The sequence below is a fragment of the Drosophila rhopaloa genome, unplaced genomic scaffold (genome assembly GCF_018152115.1).
Source record: "Drosophila rhopaloa isolate 14029-0021.01 unplaced genomic scaffold, ASM1815211v1 contig_150, whole genome shotgun sequence".
NCBI classification, from domain to species: domain Eukaryota; kingdom Metazoa; phylum Arthropoda; class Insecta; order Diptera; family Drosophilidae; genus Drosophila; species Drosophila rhopaloa.
The window spans coordinates 2667695-2687603 of NW_025335029.1; the positions used below are offsets into that span (position 1 = coordinate 2667695).

Below are 19909 nucleotides of genomic sequence, written 5' to 3' on the forward strand. Positions count from 1 at the left end.
TCCCAATTTGTATCTATGTCTGCGATCGCCCCTGGTTTCAGTGTATGGGTGTGCTTAACACTCGGCCACCAAAGCATCCGAAGGCATTCACATCTCTCCATATCGTTATCTCTATCTGCATGCAAATCCCTGCCACTACGGCGCCACATTTGTTTGCAAAATGTTCAATAACAAACAAACGGAGACGCCACAGTCATCCACTTTGGTGCCTTCATTTCGGCGAAGACGCCGTAAACACTTCGATACCCGGTACTCATTAATGCCTGTTTGTGGATAAACAGCGGCTGGGTGAAGTAATTTGATCCGAAAAAAGGGACTGTAAAGGAAAATTCAGTTTTAATGTAATGTTGTCTTTTAATCATTATCCAAAAAAAAAAGTTTGACTTCTCCCATTAGACGAATTTGTACTTATCTTTTGAGATTATTATAATAATTATATTAATTTTCTAAACTCCATTTTTAAATTGACAATAAAAATTGGGGATATGTTTTTGGAATACATTTGATCGTCTCTTTAGTACTCAGTTATAAACTATTAGTATAGTTCTTAAACCCAGTTTAAGTACTGCAAAATAACATGATATATTTTAGCTGACGTTTTGCATATTTGTCAAAATTAAAGGAAATCGGGCTTAAAAACAATACTCTCATTAATGTTCAGTAAAGGATACTCCTTGAGTCGAACACACCCAATTTCCATCTGCTTTTATTTGTATGACTTGGCGGCATGGAACAGCAGTAAATGAGCGAAAATTTGTATAAATACTCGGGTAAGATTGAGATACGGCCTCTTTTGGACTGTTTTAGCTGGTCACCGAACTCAATCGCATGTTAAAGTTGATTTTGGTTTCTTCTCTCGCCTTTTTTTTATTTCGCCGAACCTTTTTTGCTCATTTATGCAAGCATGCATAACTATTTGTAAATATGCATTTCAGGTGATTGTGATAAGAGGCTGCTGCTATGGGCAAGATAAATGTGTGTTATTGTGCCGATAAGATGAGAGCAGTCATTAATATAATGACACAACCTTAATAATCGAAATGTTATGTTCGAGTTGAGTCATCGTGCCATTTGAATTGTTTCCAGCGGTGCTAAATATATAAACACCAATCGTCGGACATATTCGAGCACTTGGCTTAATTAATGATTATTAGCCGCATATATTTGCTTAATTTGTGTGGCCAAGGCTCGAAGACGGTAGCTGGCATAATGGCGAACGTGTTTAAGTCTTTTCTTTATCTTTCTTTTAAAAATATATTCACAGATTTATTGGATACCAAATACGGATACCAATAATTATTGCATTTATCATCATAGGCTAGCCGTTTTAGAATTTTATACAGTTTTTATCAGTAATGATTTACATCTACAATATTAAAACAAGTTCTCCATCAGCCCATAAACTGGTCAATTAAATTGTATGAGTGTTTTATTTATCTTTAATTTAGAAACAAATCAACCGGTTGATTTGAATCCAAATCGTTAAAAAAAGTCATTCATGTTCGTTAATTGGCTGACATGTTATGAGCTTAATAAAAAATCTATCGTTTATAACTTTAATATCTTTTCTCTGTCAACTCGTAAATTTTAAATTTACGCCGATAAGTTTTATTAGAAATAAAATGAATGAAATTTTCGATTACAAAAAGATGTTACCAATATGAAATAAAAATCTTTTTGAATTGAAATTTGTTGTTGGTTGTCAATGCTGTAACCCAATGGGTTAAGCAATGGCAATGGAATCCCAATAATATTTCCAGCGCGAAACTCATTTTCAGGTCAATAAAATAAGTTGGGAAACAGAGACCCAAAGCAACAGATATCGCTGTGTGTCTTTTGATTCTTTTTATTTTGTTTTCATGCATTTTTTTTTATTTTACCATGTTCATATTGGAACAGTTGTTTTTACGACTTTGTTTAAACTCTCATTGTTGTCAACTTTCTGTCGAAATGTTTTCTCTGTCAGTGTCTGATAAAAACAACCAAGTGAAATTTTGGCAGCGAAAATGTCAACTGTCTAGAGCAGAAATAAAAAGATTTGCTCTGATTTGTGTTGATTTGTATGACAAAAGGCGATCGCAGATTCTCCGGGAACAATGTCATAATCCATAGCATAATATGGCTATCAGTATGCGGTAGAATGGCAAAAAGGGCTTTCACTTTCGCAGAGCTTCGTGGCGACTTTTCACTTTCCGTTCAACATTGTTCTCTCTCGCATGCAAATCCGTTGTCCAAACAGGCCCAAAACAAAACCCCAATGTATCTCCCATATGAATCATTTCGTTAGAAAAACCACAGCGGATATAATCGTATTTTTAATATGATTTCTGGGCTGTGAACTCCTCAGGCGGAGTTCGGCTTTGAAGTTATTTTGATATTTCCACGAATTTTACCCACCGACACAATGAAAAATGTTGACAATTTTGTTTCTGAAATATTAAATGTTTTCTTTGGATTTTAATGATTTGTTGCTTAAAAATGTTGAAAGTCACCTTTTGTTCCATACTTTTACAATTCATGTTTTGGAGGTAGACACAGGTGTGTTCTAGACACTCGAGTCAACCGATTATTAAAAATATTTTTTTGCAATGAAGTATGAAATTTGTTTGTATGTATATATATTATTTTTTTCACATTCGGGACATCATAATAAAATGTTAATAAATAATATTTGAAGGTTTCTCAAACAATTTCCATGCTAAAAAAGGGATCAATATAAATTGCCTTTTGAATTTGTTAACCAAACCCAAAATATTTCTACTATTTCGGGTTTTGTTGAAATTTGATTTTATCATAATTTAGGGGCACTCCTGAATAAGAGGTTTTGGATCCGAATTTGTATGTTATTTTGATCAGAAAATAATGATTTTAAATGACAAATTCAGCTAACATTTATGTTTTGTTACCGTTAACTCTGCCAGATCTGATCGATGAGCAGCAGCTATAAAACCCGCAGTAGCGACGAGGCCCTCGCCGAGCAGTTCAGTCTAGCTTGTGCCGGAAGTGGCACCCAGCCCCCGGCCACGCCCACCTACCGCCAGATATCCGGCGCAATGGCAACCCTGCCGCGCCATGATAACAACCACAGTGACAACTCCAGCCGCCTGCGCAGCGATTCCACGGCCACGTCGAGAACTTGCGTCTACATTGGTGGAGCGCCCACGGGGGGCGGAACCGGAAATGGTCAGATTTCCGTGACCTTGGACCGCCGACAGCCGCAGCGCATGTCCTGGCTGAACATGCGACGGGCCAAGGCCAACGAGGCGGACCTGCCCACCGTCACGCCATCGCCACAGACCACACGCAGCTGCATCTCCACGGTGTCCAGTGTGGTGGACAGTGGAAGTGGGGGGGGTCGCACCACCGCCACATCCGGTCGCATCAGCTCCAGCGGCATCGTCACCCTGAGCGGCAGCAACAACACACTGAGCGAAATCCAGGGCGGCTACCACGACATGGACCACGACGCGGTGTCCAAGAACTTCTCCGTGTCCGCCTCCGCCCACTCCGCCCACTCCGCCCACAACATCACCACGGCCAGCAATGCCAAACTGCTGCCCGCCGTCGAGGATGAGTCCAACAAACAGGTGAGTGGTATTGGAAAGCCGGGGGAAAATATTGCGGTTTTATGGGGTGGTAAAACGAAGAGGTAATGGGGCTTATTAGGAAATTAAAACCACTTTATTGATTTGTTAGTGCTTAACGGTCGGTCACTTTATTGAATAAAAACTTAATTAAACCTAGCTAAATTTGAGTTTATAAGTCTTAAACAATAAACATCTCAGCTTTATTTATAACAGATACTATTTTTCTAGAATTTTATGTTTTTTAACGAAATTTCAACACAATTTTAAAATATTTCTTTTGAGTTATATAAGTTCAATTCGTATTATCTTCTACCATCTTTATAATATTTTAACAAGATCAACAGCTCTTTAAATATACACCAAAGTCAATGGTTACATTCCCAAAAACTAAACAAATTAATCCAAATACATTCTTATTTTAATTTATTAACCTAATCTCATATCTTCCACACGCCTTTTATTTCGTGGCCTAGCCAAAGCAATTAAAGTGTATATTTATTAGCATGTTTGAGATTCATTTAGCATTCCTATATATTGAACTTTCAAAAAAGTAGTTCATCTTCGAAGCCGAAGCTCGTGTATGCAATTTATTTGGGCTTCCAGTCGAGCGGTGGTCTTACCTGTTTTGGTTATTTAGAAGTTATCAGCCAAGATCTCTCAAGTTGAACCCCTTTTGTTCAATGTTACGGGTTAGCCAGAAGCGATTTGAATCATCTTCCTCTTCAGATTTTGTGAGAATAAATAAGAATGAATGTGAATAAGAATGATGTTGGATTAATTCTCAGCTGACTGCTACTTATCATCAGGTGAGGCGAGTATTCTGAATGAAGCTTTAGCGATTCCGGCTATCGATTACTCACGAGACGCTGTAAATTTTATTTCTTTGCTTAATAATGCTGAAAATATTCGGGCTAACTTTGTGTACGTGTCTCAGTCTCAATCAGGTCTCAACAGAATATTCACATTTTTGTTTGTTTTTCTCCAATCGATCGATTTGTCTAAGTTAATGCAATCGGCTGGTAGTGATAAATGCGAGATTTGTAAATATTTCCATCCAGAAAAATAAATATTTTGATAAGATGGCTGGGATTTTAATCAAAAAAGTGGTCTTAAATTTTTTAAGCATACAAATAATTAAATATTTTCTTAACCCAATTCATTTTTGAACTTAAAAACAAGAGAGAACGCTATAGTCGGGTGCTCCGACTATCAGATACCCGTTACTCAGGTAAAGGGAGTGCGAGGGAGATGGAGATAGAAACTTTGATCACGCATAACTTTTTAACGAATGGTCCGATTTGAAAAATTTCGATAGGTATTGATAAACACAATAAAACTGCATTTTTACTTTTCCGAAATATTTAAATTTTTAAAATCGTATATAAGCGATTGTGGGCGTTAAAGGGGGCGTGGCACCAGTTTGAAACAAACTTGCGCTGCGTAGGAACTCCTAAAATCTACATGCAAAATGCCAATCTTCTAGCTTTTATAGTTTCCAAGATCTCAGCGTTCATACGGACGGACAGACAGACGGACAGACAGACGGACAGACGGACAGACGGACAGACGGACAGACGGACATGGCTATATCGACTCGGCTAGTGACCCTGATCAAGAATATATATACTTTATAGGGTCGGAAACGCTTCCTTTTAGCTGTTACATACTTTTGCACGAATACAATATACCCTTTTACTCTACGAGTAACGGGTATAATTATGTTTTGTTTTATAAAAGGAAATTAACATTCTTTTAAAATTGTCATTACATTATATAATTAGATACAAAATTTGCATGCCATTTCGATTCGTGAGCCCATTTAAATTTGATTTTCTTGTCTGTGTAAGTTCATTCATTTTTGGGTCCAGTTTTATTTAAACATTGTTTTCGTGTATAGCAGCAGACTTTTTCAGCTCACTGTGATATCTTCTAGAGTTAAAACGCGTTAATTTTCGCGCGATTTGTTTGCTTTCCTCCTTTGTTTGCTGATCTTCGATTTGAGGTGTTTGAATAGTGTTCAAGATGAAGATTACCTAAGACACACAAGCTCGGTTGCAGCAGAGGGCGTGGCGATGGCAACCTTCAAACACCTGAAGCTCTTTTGTTGCTCGAACCTGGCGGGGAATGCATGTCTTCCATACAATCCATCCTTGTGTCTTAGTCTAATAGTCATTGTTTATAGGGTTTGTCGGGCAGCGGCAACATCATAAACACGATCATAAAACTAGTTTCGGTATCTGTGTGCTCGTATTTGTCTCCTATTTGGGTTAGTAAGGCAGCGGGCACCGGACTGGATCGGAGTGGACCGGATAGGGCACAGCTGGTCGCTGGCCATTGTCTTTCGCATCTACCTCTGCCATTGTTTCCCGCAATTTTCACCCATTCAGGCCAGGTTCCCCGGCCGAGTGGATGTGGAAGTGCAAGTGCCAAGTGCAATATGAAATGCGTCGAACAGATGTTAATTGGCTTTAATTAGCATCACACACACACCGACCGCTGTGCGTGCAGTTGATTTAATAAAAATTACTTAAAGATCTATTTTTGAGAGCAAGAATAAATGTTAGATTACTCATTTCGTTAGATCATGGGAAAGTTTCTTAAAGATTTGAAAACTTGAATATATTTGCAAAAGTTAAATTCAATTTGCACCTAAATGATAATCTAATTATGAAAGCTAATACATTGTATTAAAAATTAATTAAAATGAATTATTACAAATTGTTACAAATACTTAAAAGAATAATATATTTGTAATTTCACCAAACTAAATTAATTTATTATTCATTCAAAATATTATTATGTTAATTATTTTTGTTTTGTGATCTAAATAATACCTCTAGTAGTTGCCGCGTTCCTTTTTGTTTTTACATGAGCTTGACACGCTGACAATTGGTTTTCTACATCACTTGCCATGAGTAAAGTAAATAATTTTCATCCATAAGATATGCTATACTTTTTATCCGAAGGCCAAAGGAAGTTCATCTGTGGTAAAGCGTTGCATAGTCTTGGGGGCAATGAGTTCGTGACCTGAGTCTTTTGTTATGGTTAAAAAGAATGAACTTTCATATATATCTTAAGGCAAATGAACATTAAACTGTTAAACCAAAATATGAAAAATTTAAAAACTTAATAAAAAAAAAACCAAATACTCAGAAAAAAATGTAATTACATTCTTGCCAAACTAAGTTCCGTAAAAAATGCAATCAAATTGAATTTACTGTGTTGTTTCCTTAGTAATTAAAAATATATTTACTTAGTAACCATTTAATAGATAAATAGCTGAAAACTTAACCATTTTATTTATTGGCTGCTATTACGCATGCAAAAGTACAATTTATTGACCAATTTCATGGTCCCGCAACTTGAACTGTAACTGCAACTGGGCTCGGCTAATTCCATGTCTGCCGGCAGTTCGCATACTTGTTTGCTTATTTTTACTTTTAACTTGGGACTTTTGGAATGTGCAATTTGCTTACCACAATCGATGGCCCCTCGTTGCCGTTGCCCCCGCCACATCCCTTCCATTATTTTTTCGGCCCATGCGAGTGGCCAAAACCCAAAACCCAAGACGCAAAGCGAAAACCTCTGCCCATATGCATGTTTCTCGAGCTGTTCAGTTACTTCACCTTTCGTTTCCAATTCGCTGATTAACAAGTTCAACAAAACACAGTGGCAACAACTACAATGTTGCTGTTACTTTCGGTGCAAATTCGGCAGTGGCACGTCGCACGTTTCGGCCATAAAAAAGAAATGAAAATAAGAAATGACGTCAGTTGCGAACTGGTTTAATGCAACACAATAATTGCAGGGGCTATTAGAATTGCATCGACCAATGGGGGAATTTGTACTCAGTGAAAGTATGCATCGTGAAGGAATCGGACAGAATTTCTTTGAATTGACAGACATACAATCCCACTCTACGGTACACTGCGCTACCGGGTTTTGGGTGTAACCGAGACCATTTGACGAGTTAACGATATCACACACAGCTGCATGGCTTCATGACTTCTCCTTTCACTGGCCACTGATTAGAGCCCCCGAGACGCAACCCAAGTCGTAAAACAATAGGCCAGATGCGAGTACCATAACTATAACTACAACTCCCCGAGCACACTTGTCCATGCTCCAGTGCCCAGATCCGTTCAGTCAAAGAGATTGTCGAGGCATCGCTTATTCAACAGAAAACACTGCTCACAATAGCCTTATTTCGGACACCTTTTGTGGCCAGCTCCATTGTGGGGACATTTTCACACTCCAGTTTCAGGTGCTGCCACATTGACGGTAATTATTGTGCAGCCTATGTGGAGACCTTTCCATTCTGATACAATCGCGGAATCAATTCTTGATAGAAGAAACCCCGGAGAAACCTTGGCGGGTATTTATGGGTTAAGTTTCTCAATTAATTGGCCTCAGCCCACGCTTTTACTTTTGGCTTTTCATATTTCATATACTTATTATAGCCGTTTAGAGCTCATTCGATATGCGAGGCACAAACGAAACCGTCAAAAAAATCAAGCAATTATTTATGCTAAATGTGTGGAAGTTCTTGATGTGATCATCGTTGAGAAAGTCAAACCTTTATCGTTACGATTTTTTATTAGCATTTCATACGAACTTCCGCTTTATATGGCAGAACTTTGATGCCAAATATAAATCCTAACTAGTAATAATATTTTTATTTTTCATTAGCGCCCATTCAATCCACCTATTTAGCTCGGCGCTACCTCGATAATTTTTTTTTCATTACCCCTCTTTTTTTGGATTGCACAGTGAGTGCTGTTAACTGTGCGCCCAGTGCCAGTTTCGCTCGCATGCTTACATAATAATTAGAAAATGCCACGCTCTTCCCTCTTTCTGCGCTAAAAGAACGTGTTAAAATGATATTTAATTTTAATATGAGAAGCTGCTCAAAGAGCCACGACCAATTGACGGTTTCTGCTCTTGGTGGTGGGCACTTCCTGCTGTGCAGAAGACAGGTTAATTATGCAGATGGATTTCGAGACATGGGAACGCGGCCTTAGGGCATCATTAAGCAATAGAAATATAATCTCATACAGCCAGCATCTTTGTATTCCCTGCTTTTTCTTTTCAATTAACCCACGTGGGCGAGCCTAGAATGTTGAAGAGCTTTAATAAACCTGTGACGATTAAATTCTCTCAGAAAAATAGAATGCACTTGAAAAATTAAAGTATGTATTTAATAGTTATGACATATTTACTCTTAAATTAACTGACGATTATCATTTTTCATCCTTTATGCAATTATATTCTTTCGTAGAAGAATTAAACTCATCCAAAAATGTAATCGACAAATATAAATCCTCTAAAAACTAATACTGATTTGGTAGTTTTAAAGATCGATAGAATATAGACTTCAATCTAAAAAGCTTTAAACTCATTTGAATTTTTCTTTTAAGTTTTTTATTGTGAATAATTAAAACAGTCATCCTAGTGATTTTTAGTCCATTAAAATGTTTAACGATTTAATAAATTACCTTTTATTAAAAGTATAGATCTCAGTATGTATTTTTCTGTGTGCTTGCAGAAGCATGCATAAATTTCCCAAGAAACCCAGTGAGGCATGAGGCTTGGCTCCGTATTTTCAGGCAGACGCGCGGAGGCGTGCGCTGACTTTGCGCAGCCACTGTGCATAGAAAGCCACGCTTTGGTGCCGTCGCTGCTTTTGAGCCGCTGCTGGTGGTGCTGTTTTTATTTTGCTGCCGCCGGCACTACGTCAGTCGTCAGTTCTGCATTAATGAGAGAGCAGTTAGGTACGCTCGCTCGCACGCTCCGTGTGGGCCAAAGCAACAACATCTGGGCTTCATCCAGATGAAAACTCTGCCAGAGGAAAAATCAAGCGGAGAGAGATCCCAAATAAAAGTTTACCTATTCGGGGGAAAACTCGTTTGGCCATCATCTCTCGGCCGCCCCTTTCTCCTCGGGCAGTCGAATTCGATTTTCCCCCCAATCAAAATCGTCGTCTGCGCAGTCGCAATTCGACGCTGCTGCAGTGATGAGTAAACGCGCTCAACTTGCAGCTTTAAAAGGCGAATAAAATTAGAAAATCAAAATAAAACCATCTAAAGTAAAAAGGAAACGCAGTGCAATCGGGGGAAATGCAAAGTGTGAAGTGAATCGCCTGACCAATGAGTTCTGTGTGCAATAAAATGTAATTGAATTCCAGGCAATCCGCAACCACAAGCCACTATATCGTTGTATATAGAAGGAGCTCGAGTACTATAATTCCATAACAACTGTCATTGATATGCGTTGGCGATTTGTGTGAAATGAGAAAAAAAAGAATACAAATACCTTATATGAAATAAAAACAAAACGAGACAGCGAGACATTCAATAAGCGGTTCAGGGCCAGGCTCTGAAGGTGTTGCCAATTTATTTTAAAAGTCTGCGCTTTTTGTGGGCTCGCTGTCGTCACGTGATAACTTGTTCCACTTGCATAAAAATATTGTTATTTTCTTGACACAAATGCCACAAGTCGAGGCTTTAATTAGCATGATGTTTAAAAAATAAATACGAAATACTTAAAATCCACACGAGTGCGCCCGCTAATTGTAATTTATTTATTTTCGAGTGCAGTGCAATTAAAATTTCAGCTCAAAAGGAAACAAACCTCGCAGTTTACCCACATATCCACAAAAAAACCCAAAACGAATAAATCCAAACCATAACAATAGAAAACCTGATTTGTATGTAACAACAAACAAATGCAAGAAAATGACAAGTTCTTTGAAACCTACAAGCAATACAAAGTCTGTCCCAAGATGGAGATACCAACGACAAAGTATTTAGCCGACTATCTGTACGTCGTGCACGAGGATGTTCCCTTCCGATACTATCGAAAAGTAAGTGATAGGGCTTAGGGGCATTGTGGGGATTTGTGGGGGCCATCATGCATGATATGGCATATGATATATTCCTATATAACGCTCGTCATCTGCACGCTCATAAACTCCAAATGCCGCATGGCTGGGCGATTTTTTTTGTTTACATTTTCACCGTGCGGTTTTCGCTTTATTAACTGCGTTTACCTAGGCGTCACGTTGTTACCGCTCCACCTCTGGATGCTGCTTGTGCCCCTGTTGGCAGTTGGCTTGTCCAAATGAATGAATTTCACTTAATAGCGCTCCACCAGCTAACGATTAGAAATACCCTGTAATAAAAATAAGGGCTTAGAACTTAAATAGGTTAGTGTAATTTGTCAATTTTACAAGTAAATATTATTTTAATTTTTGAGTCAGTTATAATAATAATTATATAATATGTTAAACAAAATTACACCAAGCTCGAATAAATAAACGTAAATATATTTGGTTAATGTTAGGTAAATAAAGTCCCCACTTATTTTAAATATTTACTTCCATTTTTATTCATTTAATCGAGGAATTAAAATAATAATACTTATTATATAAAAATACTTTTATAGATGAAGCTCCTTAAGACTTAATTTTTATTTTTAGTTTCAGATTTAATATTAGAAAAAGTTTGAGAAACATTAATTACCTTGATTATTACGTTTTGTTTAGTTCTAGATTACATTTCCAAGAGTTTCAAAAAATATGAGAGGTTTTAGTACGTTAACATTGTTAAATATACTTTAATTTAAGCCTCTAAAATCCAAGGTATTCTCTAGTTGGCATTCTGGATTTGTACTGTGTTTTTTGTCGTGGGCTTCGAAAGTAACCAAAGTGAGGATTGTTGTTAGTTGCTTGCTGATGTTTTTGCGCGCGCACATCTAATGGGCTTATGCTGTACATTTTGCAGATGACTTATAAGAGCCATGAGCGAATTTCGGTCGCCGACTAATAAGATCCCCCATGACACCCTGCTGTTTCGGGCACTTTCTTTTGCCGCTCACTGTGCAAACACAAAGAACTCGGGCAGCTTGGATAGCGGAGCAGTGGAATATGAGTCGTAAGACAAATAAACAGAAAGCAAAATTGTGTAATTAATGAAAATAAAGCGAAGCATAGCAAAATTACACAAGTCGAAAGCGGAAGTACCGGAAACGATGGCGACGCTCTGTAGGAGTATCTTTTTGTTTTTGTTTAATGTCGGCGGATGCGGCAACTGTGACTGTGACTGCCGCTATTTGTCTGGGCTACCTGCAAAAAGCGAGCCCAAATGGGTTTACATATGACAGCAATTTGTGAATTTGGATTTTCTCATCAGCTGTGCAAATTTTTCGGACAGCTGAATGAATACGAAGTTATTTGTGAACTCTTACTTTCTTTCAGGGGGTTCAGGGTTAAAAACATTTATAAAAATGCTTCGTGTCTTTGAACCTCCTAAGCTTTTTAATTATCCAAAGTTTTTTTATTTTGTATCCCACACTTTTTTATTTTTAAAATAATTTGAAAGAGTACAGTATCTGTGTTTGCCGTAAATTTAGTTTTCATTCAAATTATTATGATTTAATGAACTTAAAGTGACTAATACTTAACCTCTGGTACTTTGACAAATACCTCCTAAAATCTTCTAAATTTATACAGATTTAAAATTTATAAAAGATTTATAAATATTTTAAAAAGTACATATTTGCAAAAAGAATATAATAACCACATAACCACAGACCTGATTTCCGAATAAATAATTTTGTAGACTTACCAAAATTAAATAAACAAATAAATATGTTAATAGTGAACTCATTGAATCATACATTTTTTTAATGCCATCAAAATGTATTTATATTTTATTTTAAATATACTTTCCAAATCTTTTAGTGTTACTGAGGCTTTAAAAATGGTATCAATGATCGAGAACGTTAAATATATACGTTATTATTATTATTTACCACATAAAAATTTGCTTTTATAGAAAAGTGGATTTTCAGCTGATGGGGGTCCAGCTGTTATTTTTGGTGGGTGTAGTCAATAAATTGTTAGTTAATGTTTAACCCAAGCTGTCCAAACTAATGTCAATACTCGTTCTATTTTTCCATCTTTCTTTTGCTGCAGACGAAATGCTCGGTGTTCCGTGGGCTTGTGTTGTGCTTGTGCCTGAACCTGAGCTACGCGAACGTGGTCCGCTTCCCACGCGAGTTGGATCGCTACGGGTCGGCGTACCTGCTGCCGTATGTGGTGCTGCTGTTTCTAGTCGGCCTGCCCATGATTCTGCTGGAGATCTCCGTGGGCCAGTTCTTGGGCCAGGGGGCGGCGCACACCTGGCGCGCCTCGCCCATTTTCAAAGGTGAGTAGCAGCAATGGGGGTTGCATACTTTTCGGCCGGCAACAGGTGCTCAGAAACGGAAGCATCCCTCGCTGGGCTGGGGTTGTTGAAGTGGAATGGAATTGAGGTCAAAGCTAAAGCACATGCAGCTGCAGCTTTTTGCATCCCCAATGCAGAGGACGAAGCTCTTTTCTGTGGGGGGAAAAGCTCTGCAGTTGCATTGGCTAGTAATTCCCAAGTTGGAATTCCGAGCGAAGGCGCTTAAATAGCCGCATCGCAAGGACCTCCAACGGGCGGTCGTGCATTCCGCAGCAACGACGGTTGGACACATCCCGTCTCATCCCCACTCTCTCGAATTGTGTCCGTTGGTAGCCGAAGTTACGATTGCAAAACTTTCGTCATCTCTCTCTCTCACTCTCTGAAGCAAAAACCAAGGCCGGAGCAGGCGCATATTGTCCTCCCCCCAAAGGATGCAAATGCAAAAGCAAAAGCGCAGGAGCACAGGAGCAAACTAAATAAACAAGAAAGCAAAATCAACAACCGCAAAAGTCTAAGACATATATATGTATCACGAATCGAAAATGATAAATGACAAAATGAGAAAAAAGCAAATATCAGACCAAAGTTATATCAATGCAAACAAAAAAATCTAAAAAAATACACATAAAATACACTAAAAAAAGAGAAGACTTACTTAAATGTGACCTAGTAGATAAAATCATCATCGTGTTATCAGGACAACCGCAAAAAATCTCTGAAAAATCGTACAAAAAAATATTAAAACCTCAAAATGCATTGGTGTGTGTGTCCCGTTCGTGTAATCGCTGGCGCGCCACGCCCCCGCGCGTATCGCCCGCCCACTGTCGACCCCCGCTCGCCAAGCCACGCCCCCTCGCCCTGACCACAGTTGCCGCCCTAGTAGCGGGTAGACGGTCAAATGTGTGGGCGGCCCACAAGGACATCTAGTAATAACGCCCAACAACACCAAAATCAGAACGCCGCCCGCCCCGCCCCCTCTGCCAGGGAGCTTCGTGCTTGGGCGGGACCGGAAACGGAAGCAGAAACGGAAGCGAGCGAAAAATGGAAGATGGCGCCGTGGTAGCGGTATCGCGGGCCAAGCGGCGGCGCGTCCACAAAAAATAACCATAGAGACGTTTAAGGCAAATTCTAAATGAACAAAAGTATAAACCAAAAACAATTGTAACGAGAAACAAACGAATTCAAAAATGAGCAATATGAGCAACAACTAATAATGGCAAAAAGCAAAAACGACAACTGCAAATTACGACACAACACCTTCGAAAAGACCTCAGTAATAATAAAAACACCAACAAAAACACGTGAATGCTTGGTGGCTGCAAAGGAATGCCTTCGTTGTATCGCCCTTTTTTGGCGCTCACAAACTAGGAATTCTGAAATCATATTTACAGAAAGTAAAATTCTTGTTTGCATAAACTAACTAAATTAACTAATACAATAAGCTTTAAATAAAAAGCCATTTGAATAAAATCACTTAAGGAACGAGTTTTGTCAACAGTGCGTATGAGCAATTAATTATTGCTGGCTTAACTCCATAGGAAATAAGTCACACTTGTGAGAAAATGTTTCCAAAAATATTGAGCATAGTTCATTAAAACAAGATTTCAAATAATTAAAAAATACAGCCTTAGCAACAGTGCGTATGAGCAATTAATTATTACCAGATTTTTCGATGCCTAATAATACCGCAGGAAACGGCATAAAATTAATGTTTAGTTTTCGTTATGGAACTAAAGTCAATCTACTTTATGGTAATAAACTATAGATTCACTGCCAATAAAAAAGATTTGGCTAATTTTTAAGAACTCCATAATGACATTAAATAAACAAAAAGTTTAGTTTTGGTTTAAATATTTTTGCTAAGTTTTGCCTTGCGTTAAATTAAACATTTTGGCAAAGGCAACACAGCTTTTGGAGAGATAATCTAAAGAATCACTATTAAAGCGTATTCCTGATGAGCATTAACCTTGTTATATGACTTATAAAACTCATAAAGACTCATAAATGGCTTAAGGCAATACTTAACATTTTTCAAGCCACTGGCGACGGCTTTAATGTACCCATTTCATTGTGAAATCCGCGAGCTCATTGAGTGAAGCGTTTCATGAGTGAGTGGTTCGCAGCCTATAATTACGATAAATGTGGCAAGCGATTCTCGACACGTGCCGATTGCGTATCTGAATAATTGAAGAATAGAATCAATAAGTCAGATGTGAAATGAGTTTCTGCTCCTTCACCTTTTGCATTCTGCAGTATATCCAATAAGAAACAGTGTTAACGGAATTGGCAAACGTAATACAATGTAGCTTTATGAACAACGAGGAAGTGTGTAATGAACACGAAATAACAGTTGCGGTCACTATAACAGACAATGCTAATTAAAATATTTTATTCATAGTATTCGAGCCATAGCGCCAAGCCCTAAAACCTTTGAACATAAAATCATTATTAATTTTTCGATACTTTTCAATGTCGTCTTAGGGTAGTCCCCAAATCAATTTACAATACATAAATTTATTAACAGCTTTGGGTGTGTTTTTAAGGTCAAATTGATCTGGTTTGGCGAATTAGTGTTTAGACGGTGCAGAATACGTTATAAATGTAAATGTAAAGATATAAAAAATCTCGTTCTCATTTATAACTAGTTTTCACTTGAGCTCTTTTCAAACGAATGGTTTTGCTTTTATGAATTTCGCCATTTAAATGACAAAAGTAATTTAATTAACTAGGTTCCTCCTCTTCCGCTCTTTTGTAGATCGTTAGCAAGGTGAGATTTTTTAATCGTACTTGGAACGATTTATATATCCAATTCGGGACACGAATATATGGTTAACCCTTAATCTCACTAAATGAATTACATAAGGGGCGTTAGTTTATAAATTAAGAATATGAGAACTAAGAAAATACATTAAAATATCCAGCTGTAGATAAATATGTAGAGGATATTAAAAACATAAACATAAAATATAAAAAGATTTAAGGTATATTGGAATATATAATGACAAATTGGCATTACATTTTGAATTTGTAAATATGTGATATTAATCGTAGTCCCTATTTCCAGGAGCCAGCATCATCAGTCGCTTCGCCTCTTGGCTTTCGGCCATTTGGGTGTCCTTGCAGGCCGTGCTGGCACTGGCCTACATCGGGATGTTCGCCTCCAATGATCTGCCATTCCGCGAGTGCGCCGGACCCGTAAAACTACGACTGGTAAGTTATAGCTTCTCCTTTGATGACTCTATTTCTTATTTACCTTGTCCTCCAGAGTGGCTACCTCCTGACGGGAACCAGTGGACAGGAGTGCCTGCAGCAGACCTTTCTTACGCCCTTTTGGCGTAATCCCATGTTTTTTGGCCTTCTGGCAGCGGGGCTAATTGGGCTCTGGATAGTCGTGATGTTGTGGTAAGAGTTAAACCTGTATAAAATCTGTTTAATTATTTACTAATATCAGTTTTGTTAAACCAACAGCACCCACAATGCCAAGATCCTGCGTCGCAGCATATTTGTCTACGGATTGGTTGGTCTGTTCCTGCTTTGCACCCTCACCGGTTGGGAGGTGCGAAACTCCTTCAGTCGTCACTACTTCCCGGAGCTTTGGGGCTTCAATGCCAGTTTGCTGGCCGAGAGCAACATCTGGTTCAATGCTTTGATGCAGGTCCTCTTCTCGGTGAACTGTGGATTTGGAGCTCTGCCCATGGTGACGGGAAAGTTCCTGTACAAAGGCGACGCTGTGAGAACCTCGGTGGTTTACCTCTGCTTCAACCTGCTGATCAACGCCATTGCCGTCACATTGTTTATGGTTCAGTTCGATTTCTCGGCCAATGGCTATCAGAACATGGAGGAGCTGAAACCCCTCACAGCCATCTACGATCGGGTGTTGAATGGCTCCCGCGAAGGCGATAGCCATCTGCTGCAGCACCTGGTTCCCTCGCTCATCTACACTCTGATCATCCTCTCGGCCATGGTCTCCATCACGGTGGCGGTGTACACCTCTACGCGTCTCGTGCCAAGACGCCCCAACTATGTGATCTGCCTGATTGGACTGGTGGTGGCGGTCATATCGTTTGCGGCGCCCAAGTTCCTCATTGCCCGTGTCCTAGACTCACGACTGGTGGGCACCATGGTGGTGACTGCTCTGGTGTTTGAGCTGATTGCCATAACTTGGATCTACGGAGCCAAGAACATCTACACCGACCTGGAGTTCTCCATCGGACGTCCCATCTTCAGGGTCTGGATGTGGCTGTGGGTCATCTGCCCTGCCATACTTACAGGTATCTTGGTTTGGTGGTGCGCCGATGATGATCAGTACGACGTGCTGGCGGAGTATCTGCCACGCTGGGCGCCAATTCTGTTCGTGCTGGCCGTGATCGTGATCATTGCCTGTGTGCAGATCTTCCGGCAGGTGGAGTACAACTTCTTCGGCATGATCTGCGAGGCCTCCAAGCCGGCGAAGGAGTGGGGTCCGGCGGATCCGCTGGCCCGTCACTCCTGGAAGCAGTGGCGCTCCGTCTGCCAGGACACTGGACGCAGGGACTTCACGCTGCGACGGAGGGGAACCCGCGACTACACGCACTCCATCAAGAAGGGTCAGTACTCGAGTGCCCCAAAGTACGGCGTTCAGAATGGCGGACAGACGCAGACGACCATGCACCAGCAGCACTGGAAGTCCTCCACTCCGGGGAATAGTTCGCCCAACTACAGTGGATCCATGTTTGGAGACTCAGCCATCGAGGAGGATATTAGTGTGGATAAGTTCCCTGGCATCACGCAGCAGCAGTATGTGCCCTTCCAGGCGAGCGATTCGAAGCCCACGCGGTATTCGCAACGGATGAGGCAGACCGCTCAGCCGCAGACGCAGATGCGACCGCCCAGGGAATCGGTGGAGAAGCACCGCGAGGTGGTCTACATTCGGCGACTCTCCGACGGAGGAAGTGGAACCGGCCATGCCACACGGATAGAGATCTCGCCCTCGAACCCTGAATCCATCACCTATGGCAATGGCAACGGGAAAAGCAACAACAACTCTACTTCGGCCATGTCCCGCAATCCGCTGGGCCGCTCCACGGGATGTCTGGCCGCTCCCGTCCAACCGCCGCCGCCCAGCGTCCATGTGAAGCGGTCCGCCAGCTCGGTGGTCAATGTTAACTCGCACAAATTGCCACCGCCAGCGACTTCCGGTGGAGCGGCGGATCACATTTGCTGGCGGAAGTTCAACGTCAACCCGGAAGAGTATTCCACGGAGCTGTGAAACCAGGGGATAGTAAGGAGTAGGAAACGAAGCATTCACATTCAAAAAGACTTGTTGCATCCAAAACAAACGTATCTGTATCTGTAATCCGTATTGCACCTAAGGCACACACCTAACTATAAGCCACGAAAGTGTATCTTCTAGTTGCGAGCTGTAAATATCCCTAGAAATAGTTTTACGATCTAGTTCCTTAGCTTAAGTCGAGAAAATTCCGTTGTCATTGTTCTCCATATGGAAATTTGAAAATATGGAGCAGGAAGAGAAGGAGTATACCCTTTCGGGTTGACATTTAGTCGTAGCACGTTGAACTATCATGGATTCGAGTGCCTGAAACAAAAAACTTGAAATAACTGAATTAACCCTAAGCTTCTTCAGTTCTTAGTTAGTTCGTAGGCATATGTATGACCCCATAACCTAAGCATCCATTGTAAAGTTACATAAAAACACACAACGATTTCGAAAAACGATCTTATGTAATAAATAGTACGATTAGTAAATTATGATCGCTCGAGTGTTCTGTTCATCAAAATTTTATGGTTATTAAATATCAAAGTTCGGGTATTTATCAAGTCGGGTGCTAAATTTGTTTCCTAATCACAAAACTCTTACTTAAATATCTCATCTATGGATTCAAGTTCGGGAACCAGAATTTTAATTAGCATACATGCTCGAACATGATCGGTGTATCGTGTCGACTGCTTCTGCCGCTGCTAACTACCAAAATCCAGCTTAGAATATATATTTTGCCATTCTAGGCTATAAATATTCGCTACAAATTTGCACAAAATGGTTTCGAGAACAAGATTTTTGGGCAAGTGAACATTCTAAGATGGCAATTAAAATTTGTTGCAGATTACTTTTGTTTTTAGCCGCAGAGCAAGTTATGCTGACGCAAACGCCAACGAAATCGAAAGCTTATAAAGTCGGTAAATTATTTATCGATTATGTACCGTTATCTGAAACGGAACTGTGTGGGATTCTTCAGTTTATAGAATCTGATTTGGTCTGGATTATATACACTAATCTTTAACGTGTTGTTTTAGAGTCTTGACGTCTGCTTTAAAAATAGGGGTTACGATATAAGGTTGTTAAATTGTTCTTTGTTTCTTTAGCAATGGTTAATGGAAAGGATATTTTTCGGTTTTATTTGCTGCTTAATCAAAAAAATATATTGTGTCTCATATATTTTTAATAGCATTGAACATTGAGTTTTATTAAAGTTATTTATTACAATGTGTATAAAGGTTAAGGATTTCTTTAGAATAACCTAGATAACTTTAAAACGACTTTGCTGTAAAAATATCATAAATATATATTTTTTAATGTAATGCTATTTTATTGCCATCTTTTTATCAAAAATTAGTTATTAAACCGTTTTATAACTATTTTTGAAAAGGTTAAGATTAAAAGATATACGACAACTTCGGTTACAGCCAATGCCATGTCAATACTTTTATTACAATGAAGTGGTAGAGTTGAAGATTGATGGAGCTATGAAAAAGAAAATTGAGCAATTATTGTCCAATTCCTATAAAATCTGATATATTCTTTTTAATATCGCTTAAGAAGTGCGAAGTTGGCCCATTAAGTGGTCAATCATGAGGTGTTTTGGCCACTTCTGAGCAGATTCCAACTCTGGCTCGGATCGCCGAGGGGGGGCCTTGAGTGGAGCATATCGAATGGATGGAACAAGCGTGTGATGTATGGCTCGAGTTAATCGATTCCACATAAAAATATAGTTTAGCCACGCAGAACTGCATTGAAATGGCTCCCATGGCGGCTAATCATTAAGGCAGCCACTAAAATGCTAATCGATCCGAGCTCAACAGGTACAAATATATCTATCTATA

At 39.5% G+C, this 19909-nt stretch overlaps 1 protein-coding gene across 2 annotated transcripts in view; it reads left to right on the top strand.

Moving 5' to 3' along the window:
* Window positions 1-18562, top strand: part of LOC108049397 (sodium- and chloride-dependent neutral and basic amino acid transporter B(0+)) — a 28672-nt gene extending 10110 nt beyond the window's left edge. The window contains exons 2-6 of one of the 2 annotated variants that reach the window (XM_017130567.2): window positions 2922-3587; window positions 12562-12793; window positions 15876-16021; window positions 16077-16213; window positions 16280-18562. In XM_017130567.2, the coding sequence (XP_016986056.2) occupies window positions 2931-3587; window positions 12562-12793; window positions 15876-16021; window positions 16077-16213; window positions 16280-18059 (2952 nt within the window). In that variant the 5' untranslated portion in view covers window positions 2922-2930 and the 3' untranslated portion in view covers window positions 18060-18562. Of the gene's footprint in view, window positions 1-2921; window positions 3588-9792; window positions 10450-12561; window positions 12794-15875; window positions 16022-16076; window positions 16214-16279 lie in introns of those variants that run through there. The other variant, XM_017130568.2, reaches the window with a different exon arrangement.
* The last annotated feature ends 1347 nt before the right edge of the window (window positions 18563-19909 follow it).